Source organism: Pezoporus occidentalis, unplaced genomic scaffold (genome assembly GCF_034315485.1).
Source record: "Pezoporus occidentalis ecotype Australia unplaced genomic scaffold, CSIRO_AGI_Poc_V1 ctg47, whole genome shotgun sequence".
Classification (NCBI taxonomy): Eukaryota; Metazoa; Chordata; class Aves; order Psittaciformes; family Psittacidae; genus Pezoporus; species Pezoporus occidentalis.
In genome coordinates, this window is record NW_026915802.1 from 2,697,224 (window position 1) to 2,720,830 (window position 23,607).

General features: G+C 36.0%; 1 protein-coding gene across 15 annotated transcripts in view; it reads right to left on the bottom strand.

Annotated features, from left to right (window-relative positions):
* The window catches only part of CEP128 (centrosomal protein 128), a 140,781-nt gene that overhangs the window by 17,606 nt on the left and 99,568 nt on the right, over positions 1–23,607 (bottom strand). For 11 of the 15 annotated variants that reach the window (XM_062636216.1, XM_062636227.1, XM_062636224.1 and 8 more), the window contains 2 exons: positions 20,297–20,405; positions 15,066–15,548 (listed from right to left, as the gene is read on the bottom strand). The exons of 1 other annotated variant lie outside the window; for it this stretch is intronic. In XM_062636216.1, coding sequence (XP_062492200.1) covers positions 15,442–15,548; positions 20,297–20,405 — 216 coding nt within the window. In that variant the 3' untranslated portion in view covers positions 15,066–15,441. Of the gene's footprint in view, positions 1–9,573; positions 13,307–15,065; positions 15,549–20,296; positions 20,406–23,607 lie in introns of those variants that run through there. 3 more of the 15 variants (XM_062636217.1, XM_062636218.1, XM_062636230.1) reach the window with 3 other exon arrangements.

A 23,607-nucleotide genomic window follows, 5' to 3' on the forward strand; every position in this document is an offset into this window, starting at 1 on the left:
CATATCAGGCAGCCACAGCAGAGACTGACCAGGAAAGAAACCACTTGAATCTTTTCTTTTCTACACTCATTTCAGAAAAGCATATTTTATGATAAAAGTATTCAGGAAAAAAAAACTCTCTTTAAATATAGTAAGAATGAGGTCCTTTGCAAGGGGCATATTCAAAAGGGTGACTATAGGCACAGTGCGTGGTTAAGTAGCAGAACTCTTTGCTGACAGATCTTATGAATGCTAGAAGTTTATACAAGTTCAAAAAGTGTCAGCACAAATTTATGTAAACAAAAAGAAACCTCGAGGCTATTATTGAAAAACAAGACTATTACCACAGGTTAAGAAATCATGAAACAAAAATTGTTAGATCCTAGGAAAATACCCTTAAAACTCCATGATATATTTGCAAATTTTTCAGTACTGTTCCTTGATATCTGGACACAGGACTCTAGATTAAATGAAACTTTTGTTTGAAATAGTACCACTGTTCTGGGGTTTACGTTCCCAAAAGAGTATTGCCTTACTTTGCATTCAGGTACTTTATAGCAGAGCATTTGAACTGATCTCTGTTCCTGCCAATAAATGCAAGATGAAAGTTGGCTACATGAGGAGTTACTGCCAGCCAGTGCCAGCTGTAGTCATAGTATCAAGATACTTCAAGCTAGCAGTAATGGGACATGCAGAATAGCTGGACCTGAGCAAGAAAGGTTTCCTTCATTAATCTAAGCAGAAAGATCCCAAAGGAGCTGTAACATATAACTTCCACTGGATTATCAAGACGTTTCCTTACCAGATGGATTATGTGCTTGTTAAACCAGGATGTGAAATCAAGAAGAAAAAAAAATCTCTAATCAGATTGTGACTAATTGCCTTCTGGTAGAAGAGGAGTAGCAGGCTCCTCTTCTACCAGATGCTGCAGCTGAGAACAGGAGGCAGGAAGAAGAATTAGGGGCCAGAATAGAATGGCTGGCAGGGAACAAACAGGAACAAGCAAATGAATAAAGATGGACACGTGCATATAAATAATCCTGCTGAGCAGGAGACTCAGTGTACTGAGAACCTGAGGTAAAGGGTAGTACAGGAATTCCAAAAAAGAAAGAGCTTGAAGACACGACATGATTGGGCCTTGAGTCAATTAGGGATGGAACGTGGATCATCATAAACAATCAACCCAGAGCAAATTCCTCCTCCAAGACTGCAAAGATTTTAAGCAGGAGAAAAGAGGCATCAAATGATGCACAGTCCCTCCTAAGTCCCAAGGAATGTTTATTTCCATCACCTCTCAGGCCTGACTGTTTATCTGTCTGTTCCTTCATCTCTGCAAATGCCCTATTTTCACCTCTTGTTGAGCTCTCTCACACTCAGTGCCCCACCCCAAGTACTGAAAACTTCTTTGCTAAAACATGTTCAGTTAGGCCTTGGAGAAGTCATGTTCCTGCCTTTCCCCATAGGTTCCTGACCCCATCGGTCTCTTTTTAAAGAAACATGACAATAAACTCAAACAAGTAAAAAAAATGTGACCCATTGCACGGGGATTACAAAACAAAAGGATTTGGGAAATGGAAAGCTGCATGTGCCCCGAGGGTAAGATCAACAGATGAAATGCCAGGAGAGAAACTCTCAGAAACTCTGAAAACATCACCAAAACCTTGCCATAAAATCTGAAACCTAGTCTAACTTGATTTCTGCTGGTAATTTTGTTATGTCTCTATTCAGTGAATGTCTTAACGGTTGAGCTTATTGTATTTCTATCGCAAAACAGAGTTTACAATAAACTAAGAGAAATAACACTGATTTTCTAGACAGGGTAGATGTGGGAAGTAGCTTTGGAACCAACTTTTAGCAAAGACGTAGTATCGTTTGTTCCGAGGGACTGTAAGAAAACCATAAGCAGCACTGATCTCTACCACTGTTGTTGGTTGCAGAAGCCTATGCTACATTTTATATAACATTACCTGTTTGGAAATTTACCATAAAATTGACTATTAACTGGCTTCCACATTGCCATAGACAGACTGATTTGGAATTCTTGTCTCCTGAAACAAAATCCAAATTTTGCTTTTCAGTATTGTCCATTGTTCTTATTCAACAGTTCTCGGAAATCTTTCACAGACCCAATCTTGTTCTCTGGCTTAGTTGCTACCTGAATTTGAGGCACCAAGAGGTACACAGGACCAGGGAAGAAACACCGCTTTACACTTCAGTGGGTTCCTGTCTTATAAAACAAGCATAAGGTGAGGTACACACTAACTGACCTAGGGCCAGCTGGAGCTTCTATCTGAGGGCACAACAAACGCATTTTCCTGAAACTACCACTAAAATTCCTGTTAAACCAATTTGCCCACTCTTTGTATCAGTCCACCTTCTTTAATCATTGAAAAATGTCTGTAATGGAGTGCATAGCCCAATGCATCAGAGATGTTGATTGACACAGTTATCCTGTCTTCTGGGGAACTAGTAGTGTTTACAGTAGTGGTTTTCAGGCAGCCTTTTCCAGACAGTATTTGCTGCTTTTTCAATTCTATCTAAGAATCACATATTCTTAAGGTAGCAAAGGAGACTGGAATAAACGTCTTTGCTTCACTTGTAAAAGAGCCTGTAGGTTATTTGTCTGCCATCATGAGAGCTCTGTTGTTAGGGGATGCACCCCAAGCTGAAAGTCTCTATTAGCAGCTGTAGGCTGGTACCTTCTTCAAAAACAATGAAGGGATGCTTCATTACTTCAGACAGTACATTAGGCCATAACACCATGCTACAGTATAGTATAGTTCCACTAGTATAATTCTGCCCCAGTTAATGCTGATCCCCATCCAAAACTTCCAGTAGTTCTGAAATACCTTTCTTCCACACCTACTGGCTGCTGGGAGAATCCTACAACCCATTCTTTAGGAAACATGAGTTGAACCAAACCAATACTAAATCTGCATATACACTTCTATTGTCAAAATATTTTTAAAGGCACCTATGGTATTCTTTTTGTGGCACTTAATACAAGGGGATCCCACTTCCCAAGTTCTTTAGTAATGCAAAACCGATAGAATAAGATGCTCCTGGCTTCTTTTTCTTTTTCTTTTTTTTTTTGTGGAAAATGTACGATAATTTAGAAGTTACACTGTATATGGAGGACACTTAGCACTTTTTTATTTATTTTTAATTATTTTAAAAATTCTGGCAAAACCCAATATCTTGGAGTTGAAGCTGCTCTTTGTTCCACTGCAAAGTAAAAACACCAGCCAACATACGTTACATAAACAAAAAAAAATAAAACCAAAACCAAAACTAATTTGATTTGTGCTTGAAATTTGACCTTCAAAAGCAATGGGAAGATACTGAAAATAATAGTTTGTTTGGGTAGTGGGTTTTTTTCTCTCTTTTTAAAACCACTTGAAAACATGTTCATACTCACACATTACCATACAAATTCATCTTAGGGAAAACAGCATAAGAAACCTAAGCAGTTCTGGAATTAAGGAAACCAGGTTTCCTATGGCTCTGTGCCTTACTGTGGAAATGCAACACTCTATGGCTGGTGTCACTGCCAGAATTTGGGGTTTTTCAATAATGGGACGATCTACATGCCACGACACCTGCTGGCATCAGATGGGATCAAAAAATGTGGACCAACAGATACAGTTATAGATTTTATTATAGATTGTGTATATTATATAGTTTTATTACAATTACAATTGATAACTACATCAATAGCCCTATGCTTCAGAAATCAGCTCTGTAAGACGCAGAGAAATTACATATCTACATAAGGTATAGAATGTGTTCTGAGGTCACTTGTTGCTCAGGTTCTCTATTGTATTTCCCTGCCCTGATCAGTTTTGGACTAATCTATCCTTCCTCCCACAGGGAATAACCATGCAAAAAATTGCAATACTTATATGAAATAAGAACTCCATACCCCAGTGAAATGCCAGGGGTTAGAAAATGTATATATAACAAATTAAATTGGAATTTGATCAGAACTTCAAGGTTAAATCATGGAAACTAGCAAAAACTGTTGAGAAGTCTATCACAAGTGCCGCCCAAAATCCTTACACTTTTTTATGCCTTTTCTTTTTTTTTTTTTTTAATATTCTTAGCTGAAAGCTATTACAGCTTAATAGGTTTTAGGCCACCCCACCCCTAAGGCCCCAGAACACAGGATTAGTAGTGGGCTAGCAGTAGCCAAAAATCCAATGAAAAGATATAATTAGTTAATATCAGTTACTAAATGTTACTTTAAATGTTTGGGTTTTCTTAATGCAAGAATGTATCCAACATATATTTCTGTGAAACATCTGCCACAATAAAATATAAAACATTCACAGTAAAATTTGTCCTTGATGCTGTTTCTGTGGCTCCAGTGAAAATTCCTATTCATGTACTACTTGTATGTATGAAAACTGGTTCATTATTTCCGTTGACATAGTTACATGACACTGTCAAGTGTCAGCTGCCTTTTCAACCTTACTGACATAGTCTCAGAGGTAAATTTAGAACCGATATGCTGATGTGTATTGGGTTTGCATGGCGAGTTTGGTAGTGGGGAAGCTACAGCGATGGCTCCTGCAAGAAGCTACTACAAGCTTCCCCCATGTCTCATAGAGCTAATGCTGGCTGGCTCCAAGACAGACCTGCTGCTGGTCAAGGCTGGGCGCATCTGTGATGGTGGTAGTGTCTTTGGGATAAGATGTGTAAGAAGAGGAAAAACCTGCAGCACCAGAAGACAGGAGTGAGAATATGTGAGAGAAACAGCTCTGCAGACAAGATCAATGAACAAATGGTTTGAGAATGGAAAAAGATGTTTGCCCTAAACAACTGCTGATTGCAAAACTACATAAAAGACATCCAAAGCCTCTTAACGCTGAAAGGCAAGGGAATATGTAACTGGGGAGAACTGAATTAGTAAAATAATTACAGGCTTTTGATAAGTGATTTCTCAGGATAAAAAGAAAATGTTTGGCCATCTCATTGTGAGAAACCAGAATAAGAAAACTTTTTTATATGGAACGATGCAACACATCATTATTTCATTTTCGTTCTGTTTTAGTTTGTATTTTAAAATATAATGCAAGCCTTTGCTTTTCCATTAAATGCTTCCATAGAAATTTAGCTCTATGGAACTTCCCAGCATCAATGCTTTTTGTTCCATTAAATACTGCAATGGCTCAATATGTTTACATCTTTAACTGCTTCCCATTCCCCTGACTTCAGTGGTGTCTTTTATTTAAGTTAATAAAGAACTTACCCTGGAATCCAGATGAAGTACACATGGATAGACCCCACCCTGTGGGTGGATATAGTGAATCCCACCTGATTTGTGCCTATAATGCAGGCATATGCACCTACGGTAGCTATCTGGTTTCTTTTTTTACTAAATGGAGATCTAGTCAATATATTTAGAGTAGTTTGCTGCAATTCATTTGATCAAACCCTGGTGTTTACTTTGGGGTGAGATGAACAACGCCACAGATCCCAGGTACCCTCTTGCCAAAGACAGGTTAATTTAGATGGAGGCATGTGATCTGTCCAAACCCACATTCAGTCAAATGAATCTTACTCTCATGAGAAGCGATAGGCACAACAGCCTTGTCCCATTCAAGAACACCTCTGGAAACACTCTTGGCTGATGTAAAGATCCACCCCTATTGTAATACTATACTATGTTGCCAGATAATTTCTTTTTGGTCCATAATGGTAAACAGATCTTTACCTAAATAAGTGTTTTAAGCACACAGTTTTGAAGACTACTGATTCGCTCCATGAAACTATCATCCTAGTTTTTAAACAAATTTTACAGTAGAAGAAAGAAAACAAATAAAAAATCCTACAGCGCATTATTGTTCTTGGAGGCAGCCCAAAAAGCAAAATCGGACAACATAAATCCAAACCAAACATCTACATTTCACAAAAACCAAAAAATATCAACTACATAGAACAGGTCAGAAAGTTTGGCAGTGTCAGGCAAATTAATACAGATGCTATGCACTGCTTGGAAAAACAATTTGCTACTTTACAAAAATGACAACATTTCATATTACACTTTAAATTACGAGTACAGCTAGCAACTTTGATCCTGCAAAGGTACTATCTCCTGAGATGCAACAAATATATGTGACCAACCTTGCTTTCAGCAATAGCTTAGTGTAAGTCCCTAGTCAGCAAAATGTAAAGAAGTTTGATGTTTCTGTTACAGCCTCATTGGCTAGCATCTTATATTTTCATTGCAAAAAGTAGGTACAAATGTTAACATTAAATTAACATATGAGCTTTCAAAATAAAGCCTTAACCAAACTTAAACATACCTGCACACTCTGTGTCAAGCAATCAGTTTGCAGCAACACACTCTTAGCACGATAGACAGCTGCCATATACTCTGTGCCCTAATCACTTATGATCTCATCACTCAATTCTGATTGGTAGTTATGCTTTATAAATAAGATTTTATTCTGGCTTCATATTAGTATAAATCAGACATACGCATTCCAAAATAAATGTGGCCACACAACAGTAAAGCTGGTGTGACGCACGAGTCAGACCTCATGCATGTAACTGAGTACCACAGACTTCACAGGTTGATGAGGACCTGTGCTTTGGAGTAACATGGTAAGCTTCTCCTTCTCACTTCTAAAATGCTTTGTTCCTAAACCTGCAAGAGCTGTTCTGAAAATGCAAATTGTAGACATAGTTTTATGTACATCCATGTGATTCACAGAAAGTAATAGTCAAGCAGATAGGCTGGACTTGATGATCTTAAGGATTCTGTATTTTTTCTAATTCATAATTCTCAAGACAGCTGTGTTAGTTTCATAAATAAAATTACAAAGTAGGGTGAAAAAATATTTCTCCTCTCTTCTCAAACTCAGCACGAAATTGTAACTCTACTTGATATTAGAGACAAGGCCTCTGCTAGCTTTACTGTAGTCAGGATCTCCAACCAGAAAGGATTTTTTGACCAGTAAAGTTTTACAGCATATAAACATGTTTATGCCAATGTCTATAAGAAAGATAAGTAACTATGTGAACAGACTATACATGACCTCTACATGAACACAACTTTACATTTCAAAAATCAAGTTTGTAGGCAACTGCAATAGTTCCGGTTCCTACAATGTCAGCTTCAATATGTTGCGTTTTTCTGGTGCATTTTATAGGAAAGAGAAGTAGCAGCATGTTTATATGTCCACACAGAATCAAATTTATAATAAAGGATAAATATGATGAAAAATTAACAAAGAAAAGTCAGATACACATTTTTTCACACAGTTGTCACTAAAACACTGCTGAGAGTTGAGCTTATATGGGAATGTGTCAGGGAGCCTGTTAAATCAGGAGCTGGAATCCTTGCTTAGCTACAGGCAAAAATCTTTCAGGGACTTTATGTCAGGAAATAATTGCATGTTGAGGAATTTCATTCCAATATGCCTATCTCCATTACATGAACAGGTTCAACAAGGCAACAAGGTATTAAATCTACCTTTCTGATTCCACACCAGTGCAGAGACATCCTGCATCCATGTAATTCATTGAAATTCTGCAGATTCTTTAAGGTCACTTTATAATGTACGGCACTGGCAATAGTTAACTGTGAAATCTGAAATAATACTTTCAGTGTCACTGCATAAGACACCTGGGCACTCTTAGTTTTAGAATTTCCCAACTTAAATGCTAGATCACAAGACTGATTTTGTTCCAGTTTTACAATACTAGATTTTAAAACACTGTACTTTATTCAAATTAAATTAAAAAAAAAAATCTGGAGGAAAATGACTCATGCATCAACTAACTTAATTTGGAGTACTTGTAATGAGATATCAGTTAGTTGCTTTTTAGTTATCCCCAAATTAAATAGAAACCAGCAGCATAAAATGACAAAACATTTCCAGAACTGAAAAATGACTAACATATTTTTTTCTCACACTGTCAAAGGAAAAAAAAAAATCAGCAATTGCTAATAAGCATATATAGGCAATTCAGCCTCAAAAGTGGTTGACCTTCAGAACCACAATAATACACTGAATGGACACTCTTACCTCCAGTCTGAAATTTGAACATTTGATCTGTTTGTTAAAGTACATTGTACCAGCCAGCACTCCTTACACAGCACATCAGCTATCTCCACTGAGTTATTTCAAGTCTGATATTCAGTGCACAGTGCACATAACACAATTTCCTAAGCTACAGAACATAATTAGAATCAGGGAATTATAGAATCAGTTAGGTTGGAAAAGACCTTTAAGATCATCAAGTCCCCAGGACTGCCAAGTCCACTACTAAACCATGTCACTTAAGAGCCTCATCTACATGGTTTTTGAACACTTCCAGGGACAGTGATTCCACCACTTCCCTGGGCAGTCAGTTCCAATGTGTGATCACCCTCTCTGTGAAGAAATTTTCCCTAATATCCAGACTAAACCTCCCCTGGTGCGGCTTGAGACTGTTACCTCTTGTCCTATTGCTTGCTACTTGGGAGAAGAGACTCACCCCACTTCACTACAGCCTCCTTTCAGGTAGAAAGGAGATAAGGTCCCCCCTGAGCTGTCTCTTCTCCAGACTAGAAAACCACAGTTCCGTCAGCTGTTCCTCATAAGACTTGTGCTCTAGGCTCTTCACCAGCTTTGTTGCCCTTTTCTGAGCCTGCTCCAGTACCTCAATGTCTTGTAGTGAGGGGACATGGGATTCATGTCTGTTGATTAATATAGTCAGGATCTTCAAGATAGTCTATAAAAGGCTGCCACTATAGTGAAGTTTAAGAAATTACTTGCAGTATGAAAAAATGAAGTGTTTCTAGACTTTGGTACTTGATTTTTCCATTTTCAAAGGGTTTTTTTATCCACCAAGTAAGAGAGATTTGACTACTTTTTTAAAACTTTGCTGATTAGTCTCTTGTTAGTGTACCTCTAACCAATGGGCAACATGCTAACAGATTTACATTCTTCTGAGCCTCACCACTGATGGAGCTCATACTGACTAAGGTGTCTGCATTTTCTAGCTTTAAGACTGCACTGGATACCTCTCCAGTGAGGACAAAACGAATGGCTCCATAGTTTCTGATGGGATTATTGAAATTCTATTAGTCAAAACGTATAAGAAAAATTCTGGAGCTACGCAATGCCTTCATAGTTGCTGCTGTTTGGATGGCATTGTGTTGCCAGTGCTGCATTTGGCTGTGAAAGCCTGATTAAAAACGGTGCATTCATTGAGCTCCACACACGAAGTAGCTTATGCCACAGATCCAAACTGCTCATTTGGCCAGCAATAAAATACAGCTTATCTTCATTGCCTTCCACTCTAAGTACAAAACTGGGTCACTGGTGGTTTCTGCAGAGCATAGTGTCAGTACATAAATTGGGCTGGCTTCCCAGTTCAATGCTTGTTTAAGAACATGAGTGATGCAGAATGATACTGTGTTCATCTCTAGCAAAGTTCACTTCCTAGAAATATTTTAGATGCCAGCAACTGTTTCTACTGAGAACAATTTGATATTAACACACTAAAGAAATATATTTCATAATATGATTTTTATTTCTTTTAGGTTTTAGACTAAACATGCACTTAGGCAGATCTCCTGAATTAATTGTACCTTTTCTGCCTGGATTAGTGATTTTTCAGGGTTATTGCAGCAAAGTCTATACTTTGCTGTTTATCTCTACAATCTGATAGTAGAATGAACAGTAGCATTTAGAAAATCTAGATAAATGTACTTAGACACATTTACTTTTACCTGTGTAATAACTTTTAAAATTAGGCAACATGTGATCTGACAGTCAGTTTACCAAGTGGGTTTTATTTTACTAAACAAATAAATGACAACTGATATGAAAAGATATTATAAGATACAACTGCTTTCAAGATTAATGCAATTCCTTGGGCATATCAACTACCCAAATTATTAATATAGGGTAAGCAAATAAATGATGATATGTCTTCTGATATGCTAGCAGACTGTAAATGGCAGAGGAGAAAAGTAGTCTAAGATCAAAACAACTCTGGTTTGAAGATAGATGAAAATAAGAGACAACATGGGAACAATTGCTGCATTTATTGAAGCAAAATACCTATTAAGGAGTCACATCCCTAAATAAAGATAGCAGAATTATCCTAAAAGAAATCTCTTGATGCAGTCCTTCTATTTAAATGTAATCCTTTAACAAAAACTTGTTAAGCGTTCAAGTTCCAAAAATATCTAGTTCCAAATAGCACCAAGTAGGTACCTAAATAAAATGACTAGAAATTTAAAACAAATATCATCACTGTGTGTTTGCTCAAGGCTCATGACATTACAGATTTTGCCACTATAAAGGCAAGAGAAACCAGTCTCATCCTTGCAACCTGAGAAATGGCAGACGTGCAACTTTAGCTTTAGAAACATGACAGCTATTGTTGCTAGTAGGAATGATAAATGCTGTATGTTGCTGTATTTTAACCACAGCAATCTCTTTCATTTTTGTTGTCAACATTCCCAGAGGCATTAGTTTACAGATTTTTGAAAAACTGAGACTGCCAAATTCTGCTCTGCTCTACTTCTGTATAGAACACTAAAGTGTTCTTCAGATTTAACATCTGGTTTAGTTCTTTACACAGAAAAGTAAAACAGTTCATACTACAACAGCTTAGACATGCTTACAGCAAAGAGTTGAGATAAGTTGCGCTATAGAGCATTTTAGTATGTAACAAAAATAATTTATTGAGGGATCACTTTCATTTAGATGTGCATACTAGGTCTAAAGCAGGTTTTAAATTATGGAACCAAGAATAAAAGTGTTCCAATATTCTCATTTAATATGAGCTGCTTTTCTTTCTTTCTACTACTAGGTTTTCCTCTAGATCTGCTTCTAAATTCTACAATTAGATCAAAACCACAGTAATTTCTGTGATGTCCATTTTTGACAAGGTTGCATCCCCAGATACCAGCCTGCAGCTCACATTAACCTCAATATCACTTCCTTCTGTGAGGTCAAGACGGTCCTGAGAGAGATAAATATATTACTAACATCCTTTGAATGCAAAGAATTTAACAGACCCATGGTAAAATTCGACTATATGAAGCATTCCCACATAAATTTACAAATAATTTCTTTTGCAAAGAGAATATCAGATATGTAGATATGAGAATGTATTCAGGTTTTATACTACTCATTTTGAGCCATAAAAATGGTAACAGTGTTACAAAAATACTTACTTGTTTATTTTCAGAGTAATATTGGCATTTTCATTCATGAAAAATCCATTCAGTGCTACATAGTGCAGAGACTATGTCTTGCAATCCACAGATGAACTGATATGTAGATTCCTTAGATCAAAAGTGGATTTTAGAATAGTATTCTCTTTGGTCTAAGGAATTTCAATATATCTTTATTTACTTTGGTGGGACACCTTGTGAAAATGTGGCTGAGGTTTGAATATCCAGGGAGTATTTTCACCACCACTACACCCATCAAAATCTGAGAATTCAATGTAAGAAAATTGCTTTGTTTTATACTATAGAATTTTATTTTTTATCCTGGAAAAAGTTTTATTTTTATGTTTCTTCTTAGGATGACATAATTACATAATAAAAGCAAATACTTAGTAAATACCATCACAAAAAGCAATTTAAAAAAAGTAATCAAGTCTGCTGTAAAGCATTAAGGAACTGATGGATATAAAACTTAAAGGTTATTCAAGTGACAATTATCTGATGCTAAAATAAAAGGCCAGTGCATTTCAGAAAGCACTATACTGAACCACTGCAGTGACAGCATTAAAGAAATGGATGTCTAATATCATCTTGTTAAAAATGTATTTAGTACATACATACAAAGATTTCTGATCTACCAAATGCTGAAGAGAACAAAGGAACAAACCACCATTCGTAGGTATGATACCATATTTTTTGATTTTTGAAAACTACTGCTTTGGGCAGGAATTGAGGAACAGGTCATTAAAGTTTTAAAACATAGGGGAAAAAAAAAAAAAAAAGAAGTGATTATCAAAAGGGACAGCAACTTTAAAGACCTGAAATACAAAAAATGTTTTGCTAAAAAACCTCTCAGTTTTTCTACTTTAAAAACTGAAACTGGTTAGAAGAGTCTTATTTCAGGCCACTATGGAAAAAATATTATTTCCTAAATCACAAAGGGACAGTTTTACATAATGTCATGAACGGAACTTTAGCCTTCAGTAAAAAGGAAACAAAATTCACTTTGTAATATGAACCTCTACCAAAGGTGAAAGAGAGAAAATATTACAGGCTATCTGGATGGCCATGCCAAGAGGGCAGAAAGAATTTCCTGGCTTAGGAATCTATAAGTCTAGTCATTAAAAATTCCTCTCTTTTTTCGGTTGTTTGACTTCTTCCCTTCTGTTCCCCCAGCCCATTTAGAAAATTTTTAAAAAGGATATAAAACTCTGCTGAAAACCCAGTCACATGGCTCAAGGCAAACAGATTAAGCCCTGAGCATATTTAAAGTCTTAAAGCCAAAATCATTCACCTAGAAGCAATTTCTGTCCCGCATGGTACAAAAATAATTTCAATAGTTGATGTAAAGATGAGGGAGTTCAGACTGCTTATTCTTAGTTTTCTAACACTATAAAGCAGAAGCAATACTGTTTTAAAGAAACATACATTTCTGAGTTACAAATGAAAAAAAAGTATAAATAATATGGTGAGGGAAATCAATATCCAGATTTTTACAGATTTCTTAGGAAAAAGAGAGGACATAATTTTCTATGTATCACTTCTCAGCTTAGACTCTTAAAGACCCATTCATTTACCAACAGACCCTTTACCTCAAAAATCATTTCAACTTTAGTAAAGCAGGCAGGGCATATATTTACCCATCAGCAATATATGCACCAGACCTCATTAGAAGACAAGGTGTTTTGAGAGCATGATTTACTGTTGTATAGTATACTTAAAAAATACCTTTCTATATTTTTAGCCATAATTTGTGGGTACCATAAAATTTGCAAACTGACATTTTATTTTGCAATTTTTTACTGTTTCACCAGACAAACCAGCTGAAATATTTTAAACACCATATTTCCAACTGTGCTCTGATCTAATTAAAAAAAAAACAAATTATAAATGTTAGATACATTTAAAGTAAGTTTAGTTTATGGTAACTGTGGCTTGAGTTAAACACTGCTTCCTGACATCCACACTCTTCATAGACCACGACACAAATGGGCTTCTATCTATCCTGCTTTCTCTAGAGTAGAAGCTTACTTGTTTTGCTGTGTTTTGTTTTTTCTTGGTCCTGTCATTGCTACTGAGATCAGAACCGATGAATGTGCCTGGTTAGCTTTCCTGACCTTCTGAAGCAGCAGATGTGCCGGGAGTCTGCAAAAAAGTCCATTCCAGCACTCCAATGCATAGCATTATTCACATACAAAAGGTAAAGAAAACTTTTTTATGAAAATTAGTTTTTTGTTTTGTTTTTCTTTTTTAAGTAATTTAAAGGTATAGAAAATGAAAGGATTTTACTTTTCTCATTTCATTGTCTGACTTTGATATTCTCAGCAAGAATTTCTGTCTGGAACAGGCTGCATCAAAGGGGATTGTCAAGAAAGTACACTGTCCAGAGGACAGAACATTTCTTCATAAAATTAGAAAATGAAAAAAAAAAAGGTCCTTTTTTTTAGGTGGCACAGTGACCTGCAAAATAAAATATGTCTGAGACACCTACAGTGCTAAACAAAGACAGTGTTTCAAAGAACTAGGCTTCCTAAATATGAAAGAAGTCCACAGACCAAAATGGTTTCGATGATGTTCACGTTGCTAGAGTATTCTGATAAATTTGGCAAATCTTTAAGGCACAATATTAGTGACTCAACCCAGAAACACTCAAGAAGAGAATAAAACAAGGAGCATCACTTGCATTTCTTCTGACAGCAGAAAATTCTTCTGTGATATGCTGTTTAAGACCATGGTAACATAGAATTGTATCCAATTTGTTTAGAATAGAGACATCTGAACAAATACAACCGTGAAATAATGCATTTCCATAATATTTTAAAATCAATATGACACATATGACAGGAAATTAGAATAAATAAATTTGTATTAAATCCTGCTATTAAAATTTTCTTACCCACACAGCAGTGCCCTTCCACAAGCTTAATATGGATGGGCGAGATTCAGATGCTAAGTGCCTTACCAGTGACCATCTGATAAAGCTGTTCTGGTCAAAAGAATAATCCTAAACAACTTATAACAGACACATGCTGAACCTGAAATCATAATATAAATTTCCATTGATTTTGAAAAAGTTTGGTTATGTCCAATTTTTATTACTTTTTTCTTAAATGATTTTTATCATTTGGCATTGGGGCAATCCCAGGCACAGCTACAGGTTGGGCAAAGAAGAGATTCAGAGCAGCCCTGAAGGACTTAGGGGTGTTGCTAGATGAGAAACTGAACTTGAACGGGCAGTGTGCATTCACAGCCCAGAAAGCCAACCGTATCCTGGGCTGCATCAAAAGGAGCGTGACCAGCAGGTCAAGGGAGGTGATCCTGCCCCTTTACTCTGCTCTCGTAAGACCTCACTTGGAGTATTGTGTGCAGTTCTGGTGTCTTCAACATAAAAAGGACATGGAACTGTTGGAACAAGTCCAGAGGAGGGCCACGAGGATGATCAGGGGACTGGAGCACCTCCCAGATGAAGACAGGCTGAGAAAATTGGGGCTGTTCATCCTGGAGAAAAGAAGGCTGTGTGGAGACCTCATAGCAGCCTTCTAAAACCTGAAGGGGTCCTACGAGGATGCTGGCTAAGGACTCTTCATCAGGGGCTGTAGCGATAAGACAAGAGCTAATGGGTTTAAACTTAAACAGGGGAAGTTTAGGTTAGATGTAAGGAAGAAAATCTTTACTGCGAGAGTGGTGAGGCACTGGACAGGTTGGACAAAGCCTTGAGCAACCCGGTCTAGTGGGAGATGTCTCTGCTCATAACATGGGGCTTGGAAATAGATGATCTTAAGGTCCTTTCCAACCAAAACCATTCCATGATTCTATGCTTCTATGAAGAACATAAAACCACCTATGTGTCTGCACAACACTGTATAATGACTCATAATAAATACTAGGACAAAGGTAGTTTCTGATTATTTTTCATTAATAATGTTATTAAAGATTATAAAAAAACACATGTCAGAACAATTCCTGTACAGGGGTAAATAAGCTGATAACAAAGATTAATCTCACAGGTCTTTCATTTCATGGTATTTTAGGAACAGAATAAATTTCATTTACGAGGACTGCAGAAACAAATACAAGAGAATAGCGTAATCCCTGAAAATCTTTGGTGTATGAGTTACATAAATTACCACAGGAGTTCATTAGGCTCACTCTTTGTGCTCTTTTATGTAAGTGTTTGCTTACATAACTCCTATAACACATGGAATTATTACTGTTCAAAACCCCAAAAGAGTGGAAGGGAATTTACCACAGAGAAAGATGGTGTGTTTTTGTAAAATTTTCTACGGCTTCCCTCTTTCTGCTTGAAGCTTCACTTCACTGACAGCAACATTAACGGAACCTTCCTTGGTGGCACTTGTATCAAAAGGAGACATTCTTTTCATAAATGCTAGAAATAAGTCAGACAAAAGAAAAGAAAAAAATTAAACCTCTTCAGAGAAATGCACACATTTTGCTGACTATCAATATTTATATGAAAAATATATTTCATTATGCAATATATACAGATTTTAATACTATATAATACAGGCAAGGCCAAAAGCTTTCTTATACAGAAAAAATGTAAATTGGACTTTTAATTATTTAATAATTCCACTAACACTTATTTTCCATTTAGTTTTCCAGCATTTTTGTTTAAGGCAGACAAAAAAACACTCAAAAAAATTCTGAAGGAATATCTTTACCAATAGCATGGACTAAAGTCAACAAGTGGCACTGAACAAATTCAGTGCCACACGGCACATAGGATGCCACACGATTGTATGTATAGCACAGTGCATATATAATACTTATTTCTAAATACATTTTATTGCATCAAAATCTAGACTATATGAATTGACAGAACATTTTATGATAAAGTGCTGGAGGAAAAGTCCAAATATCCAAGCATATAGGTATTATTTAACAAAAGGCATAAATTAATGGGAAGAAAGTGGGTATCACCTTATACCCTTCTAATGGCCTTCCTTACATCATAAGAAAAGTGGTCCTTCCTGATTGTTTGTAATAACTGTCCAGAGTGCAATTTTTCAGCAGTCCAGTAAAACTGCGGCAGTATATAGCCAAAATTTATTTAATAAGGAGCAAGTCTTCACAGTTTGATTAGGAGCAGTGAGATGTTTTCACTTTTAGAAGGAGAATGAAATCACTGTGTTTGGTACATAAGTAAACTTGCAAGTTATCATTTGTCAGCACAAAGTTTTCAGTATTGGCCAAAAACTATGCTACCACATGCTATTTTAGGAGTACTTCCTGTAGCTAGTATTCAAAGTAAAGTGAAAAATCATAAAGAAAATTCATTGCTAAACTATATCAGTTTGTATTTTTCAAAGAGATTATGTCAAGTTTCCAATTATTCCAGGTTCTTGTCCTAGAGCAGTGTTAGAAGGTTTTGTTCTAGAATGGTGCCCTGCAGCACTACAATTTTACAATGTCTTTTTACTTTTAATTAATTTATTTATACATGTAAATACAAGTAGTCTTAAGAACTCATGAAAAAGCACAGGCAGAAGTATAAAGACATATCAGCATATGCATGAGTTAATTGTTATGACAATAAAAATCAAGATTCAGGACAACTTGTTTTTTTTGAACCATGATCTCATTCCTTCTGTATATCATATTGACACAACAGTGTTGCGCATCACCAGAGCCGAAGCTTCAGAGAAGACTCTGATTCTAGCTACAGAAGTTAGGAAAACTGGTGGCTATTTTCTTCTTCATAAAGTCATAGCTTATGAAGCCCTGGAACATAAATTCCCAACAACAACAGAAAGCCTGAAAGCCATGTGGTTAAAACCTTAAAGTGATGAACTGTGCAGTGAGAAAGGCAGGACCCAATTCACAAAGCTAAAGCAAAGCATGTGTGACTCCAGGTACCATTGTAATACAATATTAAAAAAAAAAAACACAGTGGCCATGGAAAACAATTTCTGAGAATTATTCTTTAGATGACAACCAGAAGAGACATCACTGACCAACTGTCTTGGCCTCACAATTCAGAGTGCAAAGCATGATTGATGAATGCCTTCTTGCATAAATTATTTTCTCAGTTAAATGTCTTCCTTTCTAAGAAAATGGTTATAAAATAAAACTTCATTCCCACAGCATCTTTAAAATAGTTTGATATGGAAAAGCTGTTATAACTGTAGATATAATACCAGAAACATGAAGACCAGAAATAAAACAGAATGTTAATGTTAATCACTTTTCCTTTTAACTGCCTGCTGCACTGGCAACTTTATATATATGGAAGGAGCTTGCTGTTCCATTATTTATATTTTCATACTTTTCGTCTCTCTTTCTTCAACCTGTTTTAAACCTAAATCCCAGGATTCCCCTTGCAGATAAATTAAACTATATCAAACCTGTCTGTTCTCCTTCCTGGTGCTCTCCACAAGTCATAAGAGACCCACATTGGGAAGGGAGCTTCGAGTATTACTTATTGACTCTATAATCTGCAAGGATTCATAAATTTAAGAGAGGTGGAGTGGGGAAACATTAAATCAGAAAGGCTTGCAAACTACTCCAAGAGCTAAATGAAAAAATAAAAAGTCCATTCTTCTGTTTCTGAAGAAGTAAGGAGATAAATTCATCACAGAAATTAGTTGACGACATTTATAGGTAGATTAATTAAAAGCTACAGGGGATTTGGGAGCAAAAGACCTCAAATTATACTTTGCTGTCAAAGTCTCAAATTATAACTAATTAATATCATTACTGAAATTAAAAGTTCATGTTATTCATGTGACTAACATGACTGAAGCAGCTGATTTTATCATTTGCCACTCACTGACAATTATAAAAAAAGCTCTTTAATGTTAATACCACTGCAGAATTTTCACTGTCCTCAAAAACTATAGCAGCAACTTCAAAATACACATTTCACTGGTGGAGATTAGGTTCAGCATAAAGGTAAAACATTCAGTCACTAACCAAAAATCTATGGAGTAATGCACATACCTTAGTGCCATAAACTACCACATAGATCTACAAAGAGCTGCAAAAGATGTGCTGGGACCTACGGGAAATCTATGCCTTCCTGAAATGACAGCTAGAAGTATACTCTAGAACATCTGAAATGACATCAAGCATTTTCTCTCATACTTACTTACTAAGCATAAAAAACATGCAATAGCACTAACTCTTGGAAGTAAAGAATAGCAAAGTGAAAAATAAAGAACACCATCTTCACTCCCTCGGAGTCAAATCACAGATTGAAAAAGCATTCTATGCCTACTTCTCTGTTTTATCCTCAGAAAATCTGACTAATGGATTTTTATAGAATGCAAGAAACAAACTCTAAAGATTTTTGTATCCAGTTTCTTTCCCTTAAAATCAAATAGGAAAAAGTAAAACATATTCACTGTTTTCTTTACATTTTTTGTCATTCTGCACATCCCTCCCCCCCCCCCTTTTTTTTTTAATAGCTTTTTACCATCTGGGCAAAAGAGCAAAATTAAAAACACTCTCAGCACAGCTCTGGGATTTGGAAAATATGAAATATGAAGTTCAGCTTAATTTATGATGTGGAAAATACCTTCCTAAAAGTTTTCAAAAAAAAAAAAAAAAAAAAAAAAAGAAGAAGCCATGGCCCCCGGGCCATGCCTGAACATGGTTTCAAATGCTAAAGACTTTGTAAATATTTCATAATTATTGACTTATTGAATCACTACTGTCTCTTCCATTCATCAATTTTTTTTTAACTTCCTTCTTTTCAGTGCTGGTAAAAAAAAAAAATGGTTGAATCAGAGAATAAATATGCACAATTGGATCATGAGATAGGTATTCAGATCACATGGATCATTTTTCTCTGACAGTTGCCTAAAATTGATTAAAAACTACTAAAGCAACAGTGTCGTAGCAAGTTCCATTCAGGTTAAGCAGTATAAAGATATTGCAATATTTTAGGAACATTTATGCTGCCTCTTTAAATTTCAACAAGTTTTTGCAATGGAATCACAGAGCTGTTGAAGTTGGAAGGGACTATTGGAAGTCATCTAGTCCAACATGCCCGCAAGGTATGGATTATTTCTTTTCTATACCAGGCTGAGTTATACTTTGACTTGCAAGACTGATAGGGATGAGGTTAGGAAAAATGGAAAAACAACTCTGAGTCAGGGGAAATTATTCCTGAAGTACAGATGAGATGGAGGCACTTGCTGTTATGCTTTATTCCTAACACTGTTATTCAGTATGCTCTGCAGAAATACATTAATCACAACCCACAGATTCTAAAGGGAAAAGAAACCAATTATCTTTAACCTCATCAGATGAACTCCCGACTTACTGGTGAGCAGTAATGTACTGCAGCACTCATTCTACAATGCAAAGGTTTGAAAGTGCAATGAAGCCTGAAATAGGACCTGCCATTACATAGAATGCAACTTACTGAATAGGTTCCCAGTACACAAATTGGCTATATTAAAAAGAAATGGAAGGTCATACCCTTCTAAGAAAAAAAAACCAAACAAACCCCCAAAGAAAACCTTTCTAAGGGTTTTTAAGTTAGTTTTGACACTTATGCAAAGGTGTATCTCTTCCAGATAAAAATCTAATATCCTATCTTTTATTGAGCAGCTTGAGGCTGTATCAGAAATCCCATAGCCTTGCATGACCTGAACTTGTATATGCACTAAGGGACAGAAAGAATAGTTAAAAACAACTACTGAAATAGAAGCAGAATTAGTGAATTCAACTTTCACTGTTAAACTGCTACACAAGCACAGACTAACTAGTACAAATGAAAGACCTGGGAAAGAATCCTTAGCTGAGGATGTCTCGCTGGTACCTGAAAAGATATTCAGTTTACACAGGTAAAATTCTTCAAGCAGAGACCCAGAATCTAAGTGCACTTTTTCTAAGTGCAGCCCTTTTTTGCTGGCATAAATTTGGGTGACAGAATATATTGTATGTCCCACTTAAATAAAGTTAACTATCAGTGGGATGTAATGAAGTACTTCCTAGACAAAGGCATCTGTCTAGTATCTAAAGCCAAAACACAGGAAGACGCTTAAGATGGTTCTAGCATTACTTCTGTTTTGTTGAAAAGTAGAGCGTCTTACTCTTTCAAGTAAAACAGCTTTAAGAGAAAAAAATACATTACTAGTAGATTTTTTTCTATGAAACGATACTTACAACCAGAATTGGAGAGCAGTGATCTGGACAAAAAGCTGTTTTGAGTTTGCCAACTAGAAGACGGAGCAACCAGCTCTGTATCTGACATTTCAGCATCCATTTTCACATTCTGTGGAAGCCAAATAAACAGCTGTAAACTTTATCAAAAAAACATACAGCAGCACACATACAGGCATATGCTGTGATTTCACCCATGCTAGAAAATACTGATTTGAATTTGCAGAATTCTCAGTGTTGCAGTTAGGTTTAAATTAATTTGTCTCTGAATTTCAAGCCCAATTCATCACACAATCTCTCTAAAAAAAAAAAAAAAATACTTTGCCTTGAGAAAAGTATTAGAAATAGTGTGAGGTTTTGTCACTACAGCAAGTTTACTGTTTACATCACATCAACAGTTCAGGTCAAAGCACAGTGGCAGGGCAGACATCAGTGAATGATGAATCCCTCATCAATGAATGGTCCACATTAATTCAGTGAAGTTCCATGGTCATGTTGTTGTCATGGTTTAACCCCAGCCAGCAACTAAAGTAACACACAGCCACTCACTCACTTCCCCTTGCTGCCCACAGTGGAATGGTGAGGAGAATCAGAAAAAAAGGTAATAATAAAAATTACATTCATTTTCGCTGCCACTGAAAAAAATGAAACTTCATTGTTTTCTCATATCAAAATACTTGAAGCTGCTTTTCATTTTTTTGTAAAACTATTGAAGTCTGAAGTACCATGTTCCTATTTATGGCCAGACCCATTCAGCACAGCTGAATGACAGTGAAGTCATTTGGTCTATAAGCTAAAAAAGGATCATTTTAAAAATGCCATTTAAACAAAAATCTCCATATATCTTTATTAGCATTGCAGCAAGTAGACCCCAGTTGCAATACCTTCCAAAATAAGATTAAAAGCTTGGCTTAGTATCCAAATTACTCAGTTTCTTTAAATGAGAAGAGACAATAATACACAAATGCACCAGTTCATAAAACACTCAGTTTTGCTACTGAGTTCTTATCATAAACAGCCTCAGGGAATTTTGTTAAAATATTTTGCAATTTATCATTCATGCTGCTAAAAAGATGTGAAAACTAAACAGAAAACAAAATAAAATTCAACATTAGAGATACAATGAGCTTTTGTCCCATCACTGAAAAGGGATTTACTCCTATTAAGACTAATGGGAATTATACATATTAATCCCCTTATGTGCTGATGTGAGACTTAATACCTATAGTGTACATAGAACAATAACAACTTTTAAAGAATAAGAAAAGTTTTTGTCTTTTCAATCTGCTTCCAGAAATGCTATTTTAGAACAGGGCTTTTAAACAAGCAAGGAGCTTCTACCAACATTGGCAATACAAAATGGCTTTCTCTTTACTCATGTGCTTCATTTACAGTTACACCTGTATGCTGTATTTGACTAGAATGTCAGTAATTCGTGGCAGGGAAACTAAACTATTTACATTTATCAATCATAACATTTATCTTTAGTTTTCCTCTAGCTTTCCCTTTTGATTTTGCTTCAGATGGTATTCTTTATTATTTATTTTACTGTATGTGCTATATTTATCTTCTTTTCCCCCAACTCCTTCTTTATCTACTATCACTTGTCCTTTCTTAAAGTCATGACTGTTGTACTTGATGGTACTCTGACAGACTCTGGCCGCCTTCATTGCTGGCAATCTTACATTTTAACACATACAAACAGGAACTGTGATTTTCCTGGGCTTCTACCCAGCAGGTATTTTACAGCCATTTGACAAGACTACAAAGGAGTAGGAAGACTGAGCGGGGACAAATGAAATCATAAGAAAGGAAGAAAAGTAACTGCTATTAGGGGAACATTCAACATCAGTTTCATGTTTACTCCTTAAAATGAAGAGGCTCGGACACAGGATTAGATAATGCCTGTCTGAGATTAATAATAGCAAGGAAAGGGAAAGAGCTGTACAACATGAAAGGCTAGAAAGAAGATCATAACAAAGGAAAAAGATTAATTCCATAAATAATTTTATCTTAAATGGTCAATGTACAAATTTTACAAGAACTCCCTTTTAAAAACATGCATTTTCTTATCACCTACCAAATGACTGTCTGTTTTGTATAGCAAAAGCACTATGTTATCTATAGAGCATTAATCAAAACTATAAGAATGAATTTTGATGTCCTTAACTCTACATTCTTCCACCAATCAATTTCAAAGACAAGCAGTTGACAAACAGTAAAATAAATAAAAATAAATAGCAATGCATTTGAGTTAGTTCCAAGAGAGGGTGAGAAAGGCAAACATAAAAAAGGTTTTTTTTAGACTAAGCTAGCCTGATCACTAAAATCAGATTAGCTCCCGTCTGTTACTTGGTTTTGAACATTCTGTTCTATTTGTAACAGCCATGACAGCAAAGAGTACTGTATGTCATGCAAAATCCCAATTAGGCATAACTAAATGGAAGCCATTAAATGCTCTCTTTTGTCTAAAGAGGAAATATTGTTTTGGAATCAGATTTGTACTGGATTCTGAATATAGAGTTCAAATCACAAGAGCTCAGTAAGTTCAGTCAGCTTACTGCAATATTACATTCTACCATCAGCTGATTGCATTCCACTTAGCTTTTCAATGTTATCCAAATTTCAGAGGCTACTGAATTAGTAACTCTTGCGTGAAGCCAAGAGAAATTCAAGAAAGCGAAGATTATCATTAGCAATAGACTGAAACCAAATCTGTCCTGTTTCAATTCTTTCTGGCAGAAAAGCAAGATGGCTTTTTCAAGCAGCTTAATACCTTCTTCTACCACAGCAACTTAACTGAGCTAAAATACTCTGTATTTATTTTACTTTTTTGACTTTTAAAAAGACCTACTGCTAAGTATGCCTTCATTTTACAGAAGGAAGGCCACTATGGAAGAGGTGGGGAACACAAACAAAGGGGTTTTATACACAGTATGTATATAGTAGATTTTAGCTCAACGCTTAAAGAAACTGGTAAGATTCATTGCTAAAGTATCTTGATTCAACTGTGATACGTAGCTGAAATACTAGCATGGTTCTTCAGTTCTGATCACTTATTTCAGTCATGTCCACAAGAAACTGTAGTTCTACCAAAGTAAGCTGCTACCACAATGACATTCAGTAACAAATGGTATGGCAATGAACAAGCTATTACAAAGAGAAAGAAAGCGTGTCAATAGTTGGAAAGGTAAACTCATTACAGGCAATGTTTCTAGAGCACTGGATTTGTCTTGCATGGAGTTAGGAAATTTTGCCTAGCCCTGTTATCAGTCCACTGAGTGATCTCTAACAAACCACTTGCCCTTTCTGCC